General features: G+C 42.8%; 1 protein-coding gene across 5 annotated transcripts; it reads left to right on the plus strand.

Moving 5' to 3' along the window:
* The first annotated feature begins 1,188 nt into the window (after window positions 1-1,188).
* add2 (adducin 2 (beta)) lies at window positions 1,189-18,356 on the plus strand. 5 transcript variants are annotated; one of them, XM_034594868.1, is made up of 15 exons: window positions 1,189-1,637; window positions 7,149-7,346; window positions 7,849-7,990; window positions 9,647-9,798; window positions 10,114-10,194; window positions 11,003-11,152; window positions 11,434-11,577; window positions 11,798-11,896; window positions 12,338-12,514; window positions 13,713-13,961; window positions 15,438-15,554; window positions 15,646-15,732; window positions 15,824-15,950; window positions 16,839-16,937; window positions 18,021-18,356. In XM_034594868.1, the coding sequence occupies exons 2-15, from the start codon at window positions 7,200-7,202 to the stop codon at window positions 18,275-18,277; spliced, it is 2,028 nt and encodes a 675-aa protein (XP_034450759.1). In that variant the 5' UTR covers window positions 1,189-1,637; window positions 7,149-7,199; the 3' UTR covers window positions 18,278-18,356. The 5 variants fall into 5 exon arrangements, with proteins under 5 accessions (XP_034450759.1, XP_034450762.1, XP_034450763.1 ...); XM_034594871.1 differs by having other exon boundaries at window positions 1,240-1,637; window positions 16,839-16,919; window positions 18,018-18,356; XM_034594869.1 differs by lacking the exon at window positions 1,189-1,637 and adding an exon at window positions 5,444-5,606.
* Window positions 18,357-19,297: the final 941 nt, after the last annotated feature.

Here is a 19,297-nt window from a genome sequence, read left to right on the forward strand (position 1 = left end):
ATCGCGGGCTGACCTTATATATACAGTCTATGGGGCTGACCAGCGCGGAGAAATGCACGTCCCGTGTGAACAGCCAGGCGGCTGCGTGCTGGAGAACGGCGCTGCGCTGCCTCGCAGCGGCACTTCCGCATCCGGTGTAAACCCGGCGTAACGAGTGGGGGGGCTCTGTGTGTTTGTGCCAGTGTTACAGTAGTGCTGAACACTGCGGAAGTCTTCCACACTGCTGGCTGTGTGGCGTTGACACAAATTCCAGCTCACGCATGGGAGAGCGAGCGGTCGAACTGCGAACTGCTGCAGCCTCCCAGTCCCAACGATCCAGACAAATGCCACATGTGAGTGAATCGCGGGCTGACCAGCGGAGAAATGCGAGTCCCGTGTGAACAGCCAGGCGGCTGCGCGCTTGAGAACAGCGCTGCGCTGCCTCGCAGCGGTCTTCCACACTGCCAGCTGTGTGGAAGACTTCCGCAGTGTTCACCTCTACTGTACGCCGGGGTACAGTAGTTACGCCGGGTTAACACCGGACGCGGAAGCGCCGCTGCGAGGCAGCGCAGCGCCGTTCTCAAGCGCGCAGCCGCCTGGCTGGTCACACGGGACGTGCATTTCTCCGCGCTGGTCAGCCCCATAGACTGTATATATAAGGTCAGCCCGCGATTCTGCTTTCTCCGCTTGTTGTTGTACCCGTTGAATGTCGGGGTTCGGGGGTAAATGATGGTCTTCATAGCCCCCCCCCCCCCCACCTCTCTTTCTCTCTCTGTCTGTCTGCTTGTGTGCTTGTAGTGGATGGGCAGAGGGGGACATTTAATTATGTGATTGGGAAAATTAAAACTCCAGGACAACAGAAGGGGAATACAAAGTATGGGATGCATATTTGATAATTTATATCGTTTAAAATCATGGGGGGAGAGGGGGGAGGGGGGAGCTGGCTCATTAGCATTTAAAGGAACAGGCACTCAAAACAGGTCACTCTGTGGAGGGCTGTTTTATACAGGGTAAAAAGGGTGCTGTTTTATATGATCCTTGTGGTATTTTGACCAAAGTATGTTACAGACATTTCATTAAGACCCCAAGGAACCATATCAACTTGTGGTAAAATGGGCATGCTATGTCCCCTTTAACTTACACTTGCAGGGGGTGGGGGGTGCCCTTTTTGTCAGGTTAGAGCGACCCTTCTAAATGTCTGGGCACATCCCTGCTCCTGTGTTCGGGCTCTTTCTCATTACAACAGATGGTGGCGCCTTTTTGACTCAGATTGTTTTGCTCCGTGTTGGGCCTATACCCAACTAATCAACGTTTGAGGACACAGCACATAGAAACCCTCCACAGCTCCACGGAGGTTTTACAAACACAACACCATCGCTAACACTGGTGCCCACTGTGGCTGTGTGAGTGGGAACCCTCGGGGTGTCAGACTGGGGACAGGCGTGGCAGTGGGCTGGTCCAGCCGCAGAGAGCGATGATGAACAGCATCAGGCTCCGTTGACTTGGAATCAGCTGAGGCCCTGAAATAGTCTGACAAAGGAGCCGAAGCCCAAATCTGTCACGCTGGTGATTAACCACATCTGCTGGTGCTGAGGACGGCTGCGGGCTGTGGGTGTGCCGCACCCCCACACAGGACGCGCTCCGGAGGATGCTCTGAGGTGAGTACCGTGTCTGCTCGTCTCTGTTCGGCCGTTTCGAACAAGGTAGCCTCGGTTAGATGACTGGGCGTAGTGCGGGGTCCTCCCTGACGCGTGCATGAGCGGTGTCTGCGCATTTCACTGACGATGGCCCAGTGTGACACGATGCTTTGCTTACTGCTGTTTAGCGTGTTGTTGTCGGTCTCACGGTGCAGCCCCACACACACACACCTCAAAACATGCATGTACATGTCAAAATAAGATTACACGTTTAGCTCGTGCACAGGATTTAGTCCATAAAGCCTGGAGCATGTAGCGGTGTTGTGCAGATGGAGGCCTGATGCGTGCGGGATCTCATCTGTGCAGCTTGTGTCCTCAGCGGCGGCTCGTGCTGTGGCAGTGGCTCCACGGTGCTTCCTCCGTGCACGGACTAATCTCGCCCATTATCGTGCCACTGCTGGCTGTTTGTTGTCGTGCGGGGACTCCAGTCAGTTTGTGATCATATTATGAGCCGTTTAGATTGATTTGGAAACGTGACGGTTGTGAATGCGCGTCGTGCGGCGCCGTCCCCGCTGGCCTCTGCATTTTGCGGGTGGCCATTAGCGGATCATGGTGCTGATGCTGCAGCTCGTGTGAGTGTTGCTAGGCAGCCATGCTTAGTGCGGGCCTCTATCCGGTGAGGGGACGGAGGATGCTGAAAAACAAACCCATAAAACGATATTGTGCATTCATGTTGAAATATGAGCCTGTAAATGCTGCGTTGTGTGCTGCTCTCATGACTGTATCTGATCAATAGAGCGCTTCTCCTCCTCCTCCACGTGACACAGGAGTGGCGTATGGAGAGTTTTTATTTATTTATTTTTAATCTCTGAGAGCACAATGTCAGACATTGAACCTGGAATGATCTCAGCCACAGTAATGAAGAAGTTGCGGATGGTAAAGTCTGTGTTAATAGAAGGCAAGACAGTTTTATTTATATATTTTATACACAGAGGTAGAGTCAAGGTGCTGTGCTATAGGACAATGAAAACAACTGAGACAAAATTAGAAGAAATTCCTTGAAAAGCAGAAATCACACAGTTTAAAACAATTTTCAGCAAAATGAGATTAAAAAGAGCTGCATAAAAGATGGGCAGTAGTATGTGAAATAAATAAAAATGATAAAAACATATACATAAATGGCTTTTCAATCTGGATTTAAAAGTAGCATTTTTGCACTTTGTGTTACATTATGGATGATAATCCAATCTTGTACTGTAGTTAATGAAATGACATTGACTTTAAAAATCCCTTGACTACAAGTGACTCATCACTAAAACTCCATTGTATGCTTCTTTTTCTGTATTCATTCAGTGTGGTTTTCTGAGCTTCCAGAAAATGTCCTGCTGCAGTTTATTACACTTCTTTAAACATGGATTAATGCATGATCATCTTATGTGTGTTGCGTTTCCGCAGCGTACTGTATCAATCTTTGTTTACAGTTGATGTGTGAGTTTATATGGGGCTTGAATAGAACAAAGTTGCCCTGTATGTTATGGTATAAAGAGGCCATAATACCTTCAGTATGAAGATTAGTGTGTATTTTTGTTGTGTTGAGTTGTATTGGGCAGATAGATTGATTGATTGATTGATTTGTCCTTTCGGGAATTCATCACATGCTACACAGCAGTCGTCAGACAATTAGAAAAAGGACAAACACAAAAGACATCTGATGGGCTGCAAGCATTCGTCACCGCTGGTCAGGTACATTAGCTGGCGAGCTGTGTGTTACAGTAAATGATGTTGAGTTTCAGTTATACTGAGTCAGAAGTAATAATGGTGGAATAACCGATCATTGTGAACTGAATTGTCTTCACGCTAACTATACTCAAGTTTAAGTATTGAGTATTTTACCATAAAATGAACTGAAACACAATGAGTTACAGTGATTAAATAAATGAAAAGCATGCTACCTTCAGCTCATACAATCAAACAACACAATTAAAGATCTGGAAAAGTGTGTATATCATTTACAAATTGATTTTACTCACAAATGTTTGCATGATCTTATTTTGAAGCACTGTGAGTAAAGGTGCTGATTGGTTAAAAAAACTAGTCCCAAAACTGGTCAGGATCCGCTGACCGGCCATTATGACTTAAACCTACTGAAAGCAAAGCCAAGGAAAATCAATCCGGAGTTACTTAGGTAATTACAAGTGTATCTGCGTCTCTGCTGCCAGATGTCCGACACAGTCCTCTTCAAACTCCTCCAAGTGGGTAGATTTACAGCAGTCAATACAAACATGCACGGGCTTCAGGAAATAATCTGACCCACTTCACTTTCTCCACACTTAATTGGGTTGTAGGTTTAATTTGAAATGGACGTAATTGCTTTTTTCTTTGTCCATCAATCTAAACTCTAAAGTCTATTAATCAGTCGTTTATGGTAAAGTGGCGAGGCTGAGGCCACTTTGACTAACGGGCAAATGACTGGGCTGGTAAGTTTGCCAGATATTTGAAGGACTATGAGAGAAAGATGATCAGTCAGATTCATTCCAGTCTGACAGTGCCCGGCGTTCTGTCAGGAAAATTAAATAAACTGCTCACATCCAGGTGTATAAATGTAAAGACTTTGCCTGGAAGACTTGAAGCTGGGATTGCTATCCAATCTCTTTTCACTGTGTCAGTTTGGATAATCAAGTATAGATAATGAGCAAAAGTGGCAATTATATGCATTTAGTTGAATCACAAAACTCAAGGTGTCTGAAAGGGTTCTGTGCAATTACTAAGTGCTTTGAAAGTTGGTGACTTAGTTGATGTATATTTAACATTCAAGATTCAACCATGGCAGTAATACATTTCCTACATTCCCTCATGTGTCCAGGTGAATGAGTCATGATTACAGATAGCTTTATATGAAGCTTTTTAAAGTATCAAAGTAATTCTAATTTTACTGTGGATTTCCAAAGTAATTCAGTGGTAAGAATGTCAGAAAATGAGCATTGGTCAGCCATCCCAGTGTGACCAAGGCTAAGAGGGAGCAGCGATGGAGGGCCAACAGCCAGATCTCCATGTCTCCCCTCAGTCATTAGGAGCCTCCCTGGAGAGAGAGGCTTTCTGTCTGCTGCCTGTCAGCAGCTGCGCTCCCTCCACCCCGAGAGAGAGAGAGAGAGAGAGAGCGAGAGAGAGAGAGAGAGAGAGAGAGAGAGAGAGAGCCTCCATTGTGAGAGGGAGAAAGAGACTCACTGCTGCCTAAAATGTGTTTACATACATCCTGAATCCTATTCTGAATGCATTTGAAGAACAATTACAAAGGAATACATGTTATACACTCAAACAATTCAAAGAAACATCATCCATTTTAAAGTAAGTAATGCAGGCTTGCTAACAACTTCATGCTCATGGTGTATGAGAGTGTTTATTTGCCGAGCTCAGTTAATCCTTTAGAGCATCACTGATGTTTTGGGATAATTGATTTAATGTTTCAGTGCTTCTGAGTCCAGGAAGGCTGACGTTTACTTAATTAATTAATTAATTAATTAATAGCTCATGGATCCTGTGTGTTTGTGGTGAGCATCTGAAGAAAAACATACTGAGATTTGAGGATGGGATTTAGAACGCATGTGATCAGGGATCCACAACTCGATATGTTAACAGTGATGCAAGTAAGTAAGTTATTGAGTCAGTTAGTCAGATGTGGCACAGAAGGGAGGGTGTGGTGTGTTTGGGACCTAATCTGCTCCCTGCAGCATCGTGTGTTTGTGTGTTTGTGTGTGTGCGTGTGCGTGTGTGTGCTGCTTCATTTGGGGAGTGGCCTGCTCTCTTCTGAAGATCCTTACCGTAACTCTTTTCTCTTTCTCCAATTACCGACTCGTATCACCAGCTAACTTCCTGTTAGTGGTTCTGATGCTGCTGTGTGCATGTGAGCTTTTACTGCTAATGCTGCATCGTCTGTAGCTTTGCTTTTCCAGCGGCCAGTGCCCTGAGGGATCCAGCATCCTTAATGTGAGGGTATGGTTTTTCATTTCAATGCTGCCATTTGAAAATGCAAGGGAATCGAGGAATAATGTGTTGTCTAATATACTGTTTATTTTTGTACTAGCCAACAGGAAACTCAGTTTACATGTTGATGCATGATACAAAAGGCTTGGCTTGGGATTGAATTTTACATAAGTGAGCATATTGATTGAACTGACTTCCTCTGGGGTGATGACTTCCTCATCCAGGGAAATGTTCTCCTTCTTACTTCTCGTCTCTCGCTTGCACATGCACTTACAACTTCTTCAAACTTAATGTCATAGATTCGTTTTTTGTGATCTTATTTTAAACCCATTATTTTCTGTCTTTAGCATCATAAGTAGATTTCGTTGTTGTTTTGTTGTTGAACTGGAGCACCTTTATTCTCATTCGTTATGTTATTATAATAAATCAGATTGTGTAATTTATGTGTCTTATAATGTTGGGATGTCCTTTTGAGTTGATTTCCAGACTCTTCTCAAGCTGATTTTACTCTGTTTTAGACTCGCAGGGTTTGAAATCGACTCATCAGTATCTTGTCAAGTATACACTGAATTGAATTGCATATGGGTGACTTGGAAGATTAAGAATCCAAACTTGTATTCAAATGCCGGCTTCAGTTCACCTGCCTGCCATACTTGTTCTAGAGAGGTTATCTGGTGAAGTGGAACCACTGTTGTCACATGCTGCTGTGAAGCGTGTCATAAAGAGTAAAGAGTTTTGAAAGCATACCTATAGTCGTGCCTTGTTTCTTTAATAAAAACACCAGATTAGTTGAAAGCAGGTTTCAACAAATGTGGATGTTCAATGATCTGTGCTGGTCTGATGCTGGAACATTCAACAATTGGACATACATAACTACAACTACCTAAAATCACATACAGAGAAACCATGTTTAAGAAAGATTTATCTGACTTGCATTTTGATTGTTTAGTTTGACCCATGTCCCATCTACTGGCATGGAGGAGGCGGGGCTTATGACCTGTACTGCAGTTAGCCACTAAGCGGAGATCAAGATGATTTGGCTTAACGTTTGGGGAGTGGTCATGATGTCCATCTTTTAGAAACTATGTATGAAATCTATATATGACACATATGAAGGTACTGTCAGCAGTTCTGTCCAAAACGGGGGGAAAAAACAGAAACCATTAGACAGGTAACAAGTGGAGGAAGTTACTGATCCTGGAAATGGAAAAGTGCATTTTTTCTTTTTTACAAATGAAACAAATGACAAATGGAGGGATATAGTGTTCTGCTCGGGGGAGTTTGTTACCTCTGGACACAATGTTTCTCCTTGTTTCTAATCTTTCTGCTGAGCTAAGCAAACCACTTCCTGGCTGTAGCTTCATATTTAATGGACAGATATGAGAGTGGTATTGATCTTCTCATCTAACTCCTGGAAAGAAAGTGAAAAGAGCTATTTTCCTTAATGTTAGCTGTAGTTTATCAGACAATTTTGTTTGTCACTGCAGTTTGTTAACACTGCTCTAATTAAGTGCTGTTTTAAGTCTATCATTTTTCACACTTTCTTCACAGTTCTCCCCGCCCACACCTGGTTGTAACACACCGTCTGCATAACAGTAGAAGATGAGCAAGTCACCCACCCCCAAGGGCACCCCGGTGCAGCGCAGCCCCAGCGATGGGGTCCCAGAGAGTCTCCAGTCACCTCAGCATTCCACACCAGGCTCAGGACCCCAGCATAAGAAACGCATCTCCAGCCTCCTGCAGAGTCCGGTGCGATCGCTGATTTACTGTCTATTTCTTTAACACTTTTCTGTCTCTGTCTCCTCCCCCTCCTCCTCTCGAGATGTGATTATCTCCCATCAGAGTAAATCTGTTCTCAAATTCTACTTGACAAGCCCGGGCTGCAGTCAGTGCTGGACTCTATTCTGAATGCCTGATTCTGAAGCTGTGGAGACCATGAAGTGAAAGGCCCTATGGAGAGGGGCTGACTCATTAAATATGTTTACTCACCCTCACCTCTGTAGTGTAGGAGTGTTTATGAATCAGTGCATGTGTTCAAAGCCCTGTGAATTTTCATGATTATAGCATCTTTCAAATTATTCTAATGACGTGAGTTTTGTTCGTAGAAAATGAGACGATCGAGGCTTTTCCAAATATACGTAGAGAAGCTTTGATTGAATTTTATTATGAAACTGAAATTATTTGTGTTGTCTGATGTATGTACACATGCCTGTATGTTAACACATTAATGTCTGTGTGTTTGTGGGTGAAGTCGTTCAGGGAGGAGTTGGATGTGCTGATCCAGGAACAGATGAAGAAGGGTGGCAGCTCATCCAACCTATGGGCACTGAGACAGCTCGCTGATTTCATGGCCTCACATGGCTCTCCAGCTGCTCTGCCAGTCTCCCCCTCCAGTATGTGAAACCTTTGATTAAACTCAATTTATCCCTGCACTTCACTACAAGAAGATCAAAAATTATGCCGTAGAGCCAGTCATATTGTCCCCTTTTCTTCTAGCATGTCAACCCTGGTGTTTTCATTACCCATAAAGCAACTCTATTATCAAAAGTTTCATAAAAGATTCTGTTTCTAAGTAGATGCAATAATTACATTTTGATTATGTGTTTTTATACTTGTAGTCTTCAGCCCCAATCAATAACTCTCATCAAGACATCGATGTGAGAAAGATGGAGTTTCCTATTCATACTCTCTCAGTAGTTTAAAAATGCCATTATTAGCCCTGGGTTTCCATTATTTTTTCCAGCGGGTCCATAAGTGTTGTATTGTAACACTGACTGTTTGTCTGAATACCCATATGTTCGCCCAGTGGCTGTTTTCCACAGCTATTGTGGATTGTTTTATTGACATATTTATTGTGCGTTTGGTGCTTGCAGATACTTCTGGTCTCGTCCTCTAATTGTTAACACTGGATTGTCCATAATTTGGTTATCTGCTGTTAGTCTTGGTATATTAATGTTATATCTACTGACAATAGTATAAAAGCTTTCATCTTCAGTCACTGAATTTGTTTGGTTGGTCAGTGGTGTTTTATTCTTGCCTGACACAGGTTTAACTAATTGTTGTGTTTCATTTATTTATCAGGACCTGGTTGTATTTACCAAAGGTTAGAAACATTTTTAGGAGAGGTAGTGAATCCCCCTGGGGCAGGCAGTGCACAGGGGCAAGTTTAAATATAAGAATGAAACCTATTAGATCTGAAATCAGCTGCACTATTGTAAATACATGTAAATTTAAACCATTGTTTTTTTCAACATTCTTCATAAAACGTCACTCAAAAGCAGCACAATCATTGACTCAACAACAACAGTGGAAGCTGCAATAAAAATACAGTTGGACTGATGTGCGATTGATCGGCCCACAGTCAGGGCAGACACTGGTGGTGTTTCGGTCCCTGGCGAGTGTTTCTACCCTATTTCAGTGTCATTATTAATTAGTTCCACACTTGAAGAATTAAAGGAAAAACAGGAAATGTATTTGTGCAGTTGGTCTATGGTTGTTTCAGATCTACACAGGGGTTTGCTGAAGACAGTTGGACCTGAGCTCAGGTTGAAGTTCAGGGGATTTTATAATGTCACTTAAAACCATGCACTAATAATAATGGTAAAGATGTAAGTTGCCCTGTCTATTCAGGGAGGTATCCTGAGCATGGATGACTTATTGAAGGGGTAAAGGTTCCTTGTCATGGATACTCATAAATACTTACTTATACATGCACTAAAAAACGATTTGTCGGTTGGCCAATAAAAATCGGCTGATATGAGGCTTTCACAGACATGTCAGTATCAGTGTTTATGTTAATGCCCCTAAAAATCAGTTGGGCTCGAACACTTCACACATCAAATCAACAGTGATTGTAAAACATGTCAACTCAAAGCAGCAAGAAAAACAATGGCAGAATAGATTTACATTATTCATGTATGTTGAAATGTGCACATTCAAAAGAATCAATCAACCACTCTCCTACCTGCCATTGTTGTCTGCAGACCATCATCCTCACTCCACTCTCTCTCTGTCTCTGTCTGGTTTTCTATCCGTCTCTCACCACACAGACATGATGATGGTGACAGCCATCAACGACCTGCATGGCTGGGAGCCGGGCAGCATGGTGAAGGGGGAGAGGCTGATGCGCTGCAAGCTGGCCAGCACCCATCGCCTGTTCGACCTCTACGGCTGGGCCCAGATCAGCCACACCTGTCTCACTGTTAGTGTTACTTTCTTCTCACATCACAATTCAAACATTATGTTGTTTTACCTCAACACATATTTACTAAACAGATTATTTATTTTGTATATGATATGATCAGAAAGATCTAACTCAGAACATATGAAAAGTAGATACTGAATAAAGGGCAGCACCAGCATGCTTAGGAAGATGTCATCTGAGAGCAGATGATAGAAATCTGGGTTTTTTTGCTTTACAAATGGAAACATATCAGAATGGATTTCCCACAGTAGCATTATGTTTTGCAGTGTCACCATCTTCGGTCTTTACCTGTGTTGTTTTCCTCCTCGGCAGCTCCGTGTCAGTAAAGAACAGGAACACTTCCTGGTGCTTCCAGACGGCTTGGCGTACAGTGAGGTGACTGGATCCAGTCTGGTGAGTGACCATCGTCAGGATTAAGGTTACACACATGTGAAAACGGAATTCAGCCCTTCAACGGTATAGATATAATGCACATATAGTATAATCGTGTTTCATTATATTATTAATTAGAAATACTGCAATTGTCCAGTTAGATTAAAAAAATTCTATATTTGCTATATAAATTGCTAAGTAAATTGAATTATATTTTAGTATTATGTTTTCTTGCATCTTTGGTAATCTATAATTTTTTTTCATTTAAATGGTTGATTGAGTCTTAATCTATATCTTCTTTACAATATATTGCAAAGACAACATCAGGAAAACATCACAACAGAGAATATTTGCCATTTCTCTTGATAATTTACTTGACAGAGTATCGGAGTATCAAATAATCAAATCGTCACTACACACATTTTTAACTGTTTAACTGTAAAGAATTATTAGAATATTTATTTTCTTAGTTTAACTGGTTTCATTGTTGCGTTGATTAGGAGAGAATTTTCCTAATGAACGACAAGTGAGGGAACCATTGTCCTGAAGTTCATCATACAATTTCATATTATTAAATTTTTTATTTAAAAAAAAGCCTGTGAGCATATGGTAAACTTTCTCTGGTGAAGTTCCATCAATAGTTTATCTATTTGCAAAAAAAACAGGTTCCACTGCCTCATTAATTTGCTCATCAACCAGTAGTTTTAATTTGAAATCAGTCAAATGAAATCCAAGAAATATGACACAAAACTGGGTCTGTGCAGTTTTAACATTTATCTGGCTTAAGCACAATATAGAATGTATAATGAGTTGTCGTGTGCTTTCACAGGTAAAGGTGAATATCCTGGGCGAGGTGGTGGAGAAGGGCAGCACCAACCTGGGCGTGGACCCAGAGAAGTTCAGCCTGCACCAGGCCATCTACTCAGCGCGGCCAGATGTTCGCTGTCTTCTTCACATCCACACACCGGCCACAGCAGCGGTGAGTCAGTCCGAGCTGCAACCAAGAGAGAGAGGCTGCCACTAGTTCACAGCTCTGAAGCCATATTACACTGGTCATTTATACCCTAAACATAGAAAGTCATAACATTGTTACAGTGTAATAGCTCTTACGATTCTAGTATAATTTTGTTCTGCTTGAGTCTGATAACATTTGTCCAGCGTGGATTTGCTTGTAAAATAGATTGTATCCTCAACAATCAGACTATATATGAGTCTGTTTCATGATCTTTGCTGCCACAACTGACAAATAATTATTTTCAGGTTTCATCTATGAAGTGTGGCCTCCTGCCACTGTCCCACGAGGCTCTGCTGGTTGGTGACGTGGCCTACTATGACTACAACGGAGTCATGGAGGAGGAGGAGGACAGAGTGGAGCTGCAGAAGAGCTTGGGACCCACCTGTAAAGTGAGCAGAGCACAGGAAGCAGAACCAGTAATATGATACTTGTATTCATTCAGCAGTTACTGCCCCTGTGCCTCCCACAAGGGATGTTTAAGCTTTAAGAACTTAGAGGTCTAGACACAAGACATAAGGTGATGTTTCCTCAGACTGGATTAATTATATAGGCCAGTTATGCTGCTCACCATTTATTCTCATAATAACATTGATGTTTTGTGTGTCCCAGGTTCTGGTGCTAAGGAATCACGGCATAGTGGCTCTTGGGGAATCAATGGAGGAGGCCTTCTACACCATCTACCACATCCAGGCTGCCTGCCAGATCCAGGTCTAACGCATGCACGCACACACATGCAAGCACACACATGCACACACACACATGCACACACACACACACACACACACACACACACACACACACACACACACACACACACACACAACCTATCAAACAGGAGACAAAGTGCTGCCACTGCATTTCCGTAGGTGTGTGTATGTGTGAGTAGGAGAATGAGTAATATAGATGCTTCAGTGTTACACCTGGGCAGTTGTCCTTCTCTTGGTTCCCCTCTCACTGTAGACAGCCAGCAGCTCTGCACTGCAGTATTTTACCCTACAGGGGTGTTGTGTGCCAAACAGACACTGCAGTAACTATACAGGACCAACAGTGGCCTGTAGAAGGGCAGAAATGTGACCGTACACTCATCATCATTGAATAAAAAAAGGAGAAGAGATGCAACTTGTTCTAAATCTTTTTATTTTTTTTCAGGTGTCAGCGTTGTGTTGTGCAGGTGGTGAACATAACCTGATTTTGCTGGATCGGACCATCCATAAACCCAACTCAGCCGGCACTGTGGGCTGGGCTGGCTCCACCTTTGGGCCCCTGCACAAGAGCCGCGTTGGGGAGCATGAGTTTGAGGCCCTGATGAGAACTCTGGATAACCTGGTAGGAAACCTTCTTCTTAACATCCTGTTTTAGTCATTAGTAAGGGCTCACTCATTTTATAATTTCCAACAGAAACATGAGAGGTAATACAGGTTCCTATGGTCACATGTCCAAAAGATTGTATTTGCTTCATGAATCAGGTCATGATTAACCTGTATTTGTATGGTATTTAATGTTATGGCTGGATTCAGATGACTTCTGTTCCTTTACTGTTTCTCAACCACTAACAAAAGATCACACACACTGCTACAGCAATTCTGTTTATTATTATTGCACTATGTAAATGTCTTTGCATTTCAAACTATCTGACTTTAAAATTCAAAAGCTGTGCATTTAAAATCTAATGCATAACATATTTCACAAGCTTCAATTTCAATATCTGCTTTGATCCAGTGTACATCTGACATTTAGCATTTCAAATTAATGATGCACTTATTTCTGTGATTCTTTTTTTTTTTTTTTAAATGTGTCTACCAATGAAGGTGTGAGATTCAGAACTTTGATTTTTTTGACTGCATACTTCATGTTTTTGAAACATAATACAAGTTTTTATTTATTTATTGTTGTTATTATTATTACTCCTTTATGATGAGTTCCTGTATATTTAATTTCAGAACAACTTAAATACATTGACATCATGTGTGTTATACAGAACTTTGACCAAATTGGTCAGCACATACTTATAAAAGGCATTTCCCTCACACTACCATCAATCCTACTGTATATCATGCGATTGCAGTCATTTCCTGTAGCTGTTTCACAATAAAAGCATAAAAGCCTTCTTGTGGTTGCAGAGGGAAAGCGTCTTATGTAAAGGAGGGGCATCATATTATGTTCAGATTGCATCAGCAGTGACTCAACAGCTAATTTATCTTTGATGCAGTCGTTCTGTGAAATGAAAGGGCAAACCACAGCCATTTGTTCTACAATGTACTGTATTCAGAAGCTGGTGGAAGCTGACCTCAGTAAGAAAATATTGCTTCTTTAGCAGTAGCAGATCACAGATATATTGTGCAATACACAGCTTGTTGAGGAAAAATATAATAAATTGATTTAATGCTGTGTTGAGAGTTTGCTGTGGATATGCATGTCAGCACAGTACACCACTGTGATCCAGTAGTGCCTATGTTCTGTCCATCAGAGAGAGAGATGGATGATGTTTTCTACTGTGTCTCAACACCTCTGTCTGTTTTCCCAGGGCTACCGTACCGGCTACGCGTACCGTTTCCCCGTCCTGCTGGAGCGATCACGGATGCGGAGGGATGTGGAGGTGCCTGCGACCGCCACAGCCTATCACCAGTTTGATGACGATGGAGTCCACCCGGCTCTGAGGCAGAACCCTTTCACCCAGCGCCAGCAGCAGGAGAGGACCCGATGGCTCAACACCCCCAACACCTACCAAAAAGTCAACCAAGAGCAAGCTAGTCCTGGACACCAGCGCACCACTGTGAGGCCCCTGGAGTCATTAACTGTGATTGATTATGTAGACCACACTATAGGAGTTTAAGAATTGTCTAAAATGAAATTGCAGACCACACATGTTAAAAATAATTGCGATTTTCCCAAATAGAGTCCAAAAAGTAATTCATTGCACCATCCTCAACATTGTGTAGACTTTTGTTCATTGTGGCCATCGTGACCTTAGAGTTGTGTAGTGTTTCCCAATCTAAGGCCGTTTTTAGACATGAACTTCCGTTGCCCTTCACATATCAAATCAAATCAGTTTATTTATAAAGCACATTTAAATGGTCAGTGTTTAAAAACAACCAGGATGCATAACGCAACAGGAGATTGTCTGAGTCAGACACTTTCACAACAACAGGAACATTCAGGCGAGAGGTGGCCCCTGGGTAGAGCAAGCAGTAGGCAGGACATGATGTATAATTTCTGCATCGGAAAGTTTTTGTTTGCAGCACATGCACACTGATTGGTCCTTATCACCAAAACCTCTCGAATCTCATTGTCTTTCCAAGTTGACATGCCTTCTACATGTATAATACCTTTGATCCTGAGATATTGGTATCCTTCTATTTTTTCATCTTTGTGTCTGTCACATGTAGGAAACCTCACCACTTATTCCCTTTGCCATTTTCCTGCCCTGTCTCATGGGCTCACTTGGACATTTTACTGGGGGGCTGGCCAGGAAATGTACAGAACTCGAACATTTGATTTGATCACATACAGCTCCTCAGGATAAATTCAGAATAATGTGGGGAGTTCAGTGCAGGTCTGAGAGCAGCTAAATAGCGAGGGATACATGGACTTTATGTCGATATAATTAACAAAAAGATGAAGAAGCTGGAGGGGGCGGGGTCAAAACCAGGAATGAGATGAATACAAGCTGCAGGGAGAGAAGCAAGAAAGGGTTGGAAGCTTGCTGAGGTCTGATGACTGCTACTCAGAGGAGGAAGACACATTTGATGATTTGTGATGTGCATTCTACTGAGAGTATTTCTGTATCGAAACTAAACCTCCTATTCAAATGGAGGTTGGTGAAGATGAAGGAGCATTTGTTTTATTTCAGGGCACCTTAGAGAAAAGAGTGATGAGTCCTCCAGAGAGAAAGACAATGTGAGTCTGATTGGCTTACATCGGTGGGAGGAGTTTGGCTCTCCCTCTCTGTTGTCTCTCCTCCTCTGTCCCTCCCACCATCCTCTCTCTCTCTCCTCATCTCTGCATTGCAGGGAAAAGCCTGTGTCGAGAAGACCACTGCAGAGAGGAGCCTGCCATCTGGTGGCCAAATATAATCCATAGGATGAATCTGCTTCACATAAACATACTTTAAGCACAGAAGTGTTTTTTTCCCCTTTAAACGACCGTGATCCTCTACATATCTGATGTACTTAATTATAGACTCATAGGCTAATTCTTATTTTAGGTTGATTATGAGATCTCGTTTTAATGTTGGTCTTCTCTCCCTCAGTGGTTGAAGGCAGAAGAGGTGACACAAGCTGGCAGTACCTCCATCAAGATAGAGAACCCAAACCTGTTTGTGCCTCTGTTCACCAACCCTCAGGAGGTGATAGAGACACGAAACAAGGTAACTGTCCCCTGCTCACACAAATCTTATCTTTGCTTAGTGCATTCTTTCATATAAATCCACAATGTTGCATGAAATGTTGCCTCCTTAGATCCGACAGCAGAACCGTCAGGACATGAAGACAGCAGGGCCACAGTCTCTAGTTCTAGCCAGTGTCATAACAGAGAACAGTCCTCCGGTAAACTGCAAATTCTCCCTGCTCGCCTCGTCTCTTTTCCCACTCTTGAACTGCAAAGTTAAAAGCTTTTGTTTTGCTGCTTGTCTTTTAGTCTCCGGTCAGCCCACCCAAAGTCCCACCAGAGCCAGAACCTCCCAACCCCTTCAACCAGCTGACGGACCAGGTACTGGACGAGTACCGCAAGGAAGTGCAGAGGAAACAGGACGGAGAGACTGATGGTAAAGTCAATTCAACTCAACTTACAGCTGCTGAAATGACTAACTCACTCTGTATTAATCAATCAGCATAAACAGTACAATAATAACCCTGGTATAGACTGTAGGTATCTGAGCACTCTGAGCACACATTACCTTTTAGTTTTTATGACCCTGGCTGATTAGATCTGTTCAGGCTGTGAAATTTGTGGAACTATGGTGGGAATTTATCTAACTCTTTAGTACTGATAAGAATGATGACACGTCAGTTAGTCATCCCTTACAAACTATGCTATTAAATTAATAGGAGAGTGGAGCTGTCAGTCACACCATGCCCACCTAGTCCCGAGTGGAACCCCTGTGTAGGTGGACTGAAGGTGTGCACAGGCTTTAAGCTTGCTTTTGTCAATCTCAAGGCTCACAGGAGTGTCCACATACTTTCGGTTATATAGCGAAGACAAACGTTTTTATATGCCTTCCCTCACTTTGACCAGTAAAGCAGTGTGTACTGTCTTCTAACCACCTTAAAGGTGCTTTGTGTAACTTCTACAAAAACAAATATATCAATTTCAACCAAATTTCCACAATTCTTATAATTATCTGATACTTTAGAATGTGAAATTAATATAAATAGTAATTTGTGCCATCTCTTACCCCTTTCTATTTTGTGTCATAAAGCAGTGCAAGGGAACTGAAAGGGTTTTTGCTCATCCTAATGATTTAATGTGTTAAATCTGTATTAATGTTTGAAGTAAAAGTCCTACACAGAGCTCCTTTAAGCAACCTCTATTTCACTTGTGACTCTTGTGTGTAAAAAGTCTTCACTTCTCTTTTGCCTCACAAATTTAACTTTGTGCACAGCTGAACCTTCACTGTCCCTCACTGTGTCTGTGTGTGTATTTGCTCAAGTAGGGGAGGAGGTGGCAAATGACAAGGAGTCTTCCCCTGCTACCTCCCCCACAAAGGGCCCTCCGCCCAGCCCCCCTCCTCTCAGCCCCCCTCCTCTCTCAGGTGAGGCTCGGCAGAGCTCTAATAACCGTCTGCCCTGCTCGCCTCGCTTACTGGCTGTCTGACCAGCAACCTGAGTTTCTGCCTCTCATGCTTTACACACTCACTGACCACCTTGTTACTCCTCTTCATCAGTTAATACTGTCTGTACTGTCTTGTATAGTCACACAGACTGTTCAAATTTCCCTTGTAGATAAAGATAAGCAACAAAGCAAAAATAACACATTTAGTTATTACTTAAAAAATTGTGACTCACCTCAGATGGTCCTAGTGACATATATGTCAGATATGATCTGGAGTAACATGGAGTGTCAGGATTAGTTGGTATGTGTGACAGATTTTTCTCATGATAGACATACAACATAACACAGGTGAAGACCAACACCTGAGCTGTTTCTCAATTTAGGGGGCTGCATCCTTCGGAGGACGAGGTCTAGCAGGCCCACGAAGGCCATGTAGACCTTGAACGCCGAACTGAAATAAGCCATGCAAGTTCCACCTTTATCGTGAATGATCCACTTGTTGGAGCCGTCATTTCTCATGAATGAAAGGAAACATTTGAAGGAGCCTTCGAAATGGGACAGTCTAGTCGTGCTGCTGTGATGCAATTGGTCTAAAATGCAACCTCCGAAGGATGGGGCCCCTGAATTGAAACACAGACTCATGCAAATGGAATCCAGCCATTTCTAATGTTATAAGTTACACCTCTGTGAGTCAAAATGTCTGGTACGAGTCTGTTTTTGTGGCTGTTACTGTTTGATTTACATTTTCCACATCTCAGCCCTCTATAACTAAATCCATCTGTCTGTGTACCTGCTGTATCGGTTGTACTCTCTCCCTCTGTGTCTGTCTGTCCTCTTCTGTGTTACTCCACACTGATTCTTAGGGCACACTTCTGGTGCTTTGGTCTTGTCTCACTAGTAAGTACACAGAAACCATATGACAACCCACTTCTCTTTACGCAAGCATGTTCATCTGCAGCAACATGTCAAGCATGTGGCTTTGCAGCTCCACCCCTCTCGATGCTTTCTCTCTGATATCAGAAAAATCCTTTTGTCTTATTTCTTTCTACAATACTTTGAGCAGAGGAGGTGAAGGCCGACTCTCCAGCCATACAGAACGGAGGCGAGGAGGAGAAGCAGACGACAGAAGAGCTGGAGAAAGGCATGAAGGCCCTCTCGACCAATGACACCTCCTCCACCCCCGCTGCTCCACCGGCCAAACCACAAGGCGGCACCCCTGAGGGTTCTCCCTCCAAGTCCCCTTCCAAGAAGAAAAAGAAGTTCAAGCCACCGTCGTTCCTGAAAAAGAGCAAGAAGCAGAAGGAGAAAGTAGAGACCTGAGGCATTTACACACGCCAGACCTCGGTGAAATACTACTGTGAAATGTTTCTTAGCGTGTGGCATAGGGGTAGCAGATGGAGTCAACCACATCCGATCTGTTCACACAGTTAAGATGTCAGTCACAGACACAGTGTACTAAACTCACCCTCACATGCTTTTCTGTAAACTGTTACTAATTTGATCGATGTGGTTATTCATCTTAAACAGGTTAAGAACTGATGATTACTTTCACAAGACTATTTGACCAAGGTTGGATACAAGGCAACATTTTGACACACTATTACTTGACACACACGCACACACACACACACACACATTTTTGTACTTCTATCTTAGTGAGGACACTCATCAGCATGATACGTTCCCTTACCTCTTACCCTAACCTTAACCATCACGACTAAATGCCTAACCCTAACCCTGAAAAAGTGAGGACTGGCCAAAATGTCCTTACTCACATAAGGTCTATGCTTAAAATGGTCCTCAGAAGGATAAAAGTACAAGTACACACACACACACACACACACACACACACACACACACACACACACACACACACACACACACACACACACACACACACAGAGTCTGTGTATTACTCCTATTTTCACCTGCTGTGCTATTGAACCATGACTTAACTTCATTGTATGTGAATTCAGACATGTTTGTTGTTTTTCACTCTGGGATCAGACTGTGGTTCTGTGCACTTACAGCCCAGAATTTTTTTCTTTTCTTCTCCACACCTTTGGAAGACACGGTGGAAGTTTAGTTATGAATTATGCACCCCTTATCCATGTATAGGCACTTGACACATGTATATTGACATGCTAGTATGTTGCATTTGTTCATTATCTTCTAGTCATACTTTGGTTCTAGTTATCAGATAGATGTTGCAGGTATACTATGTGAGCACAGGTGCATTACATGTAGAAATATACTGATAGCTACTGATTGTGCTCCTCTGAATGCTGGTCTGTGTAAAATGCTCGGCCTATCGACTTTGTTACAGCAGGGATGAACATG

This window comes from Hippoglossus hippoglossus, chromosome 9, assembly GCF_009819705.1.
Source record: "Hippoglossus hippoglossus isolate fHipHip1 chromosome 9, fHipHip1.pri, whole genome shotgun sequence".
NCBI classification, from domain to species: domain Eukaryota; kingdom Metazoa; phylum Chordata; class Actinopteri; order Pleuronectiformes; family Pleuronectidae; genus Hippoglossus; species Hippoglossus hippoglossus.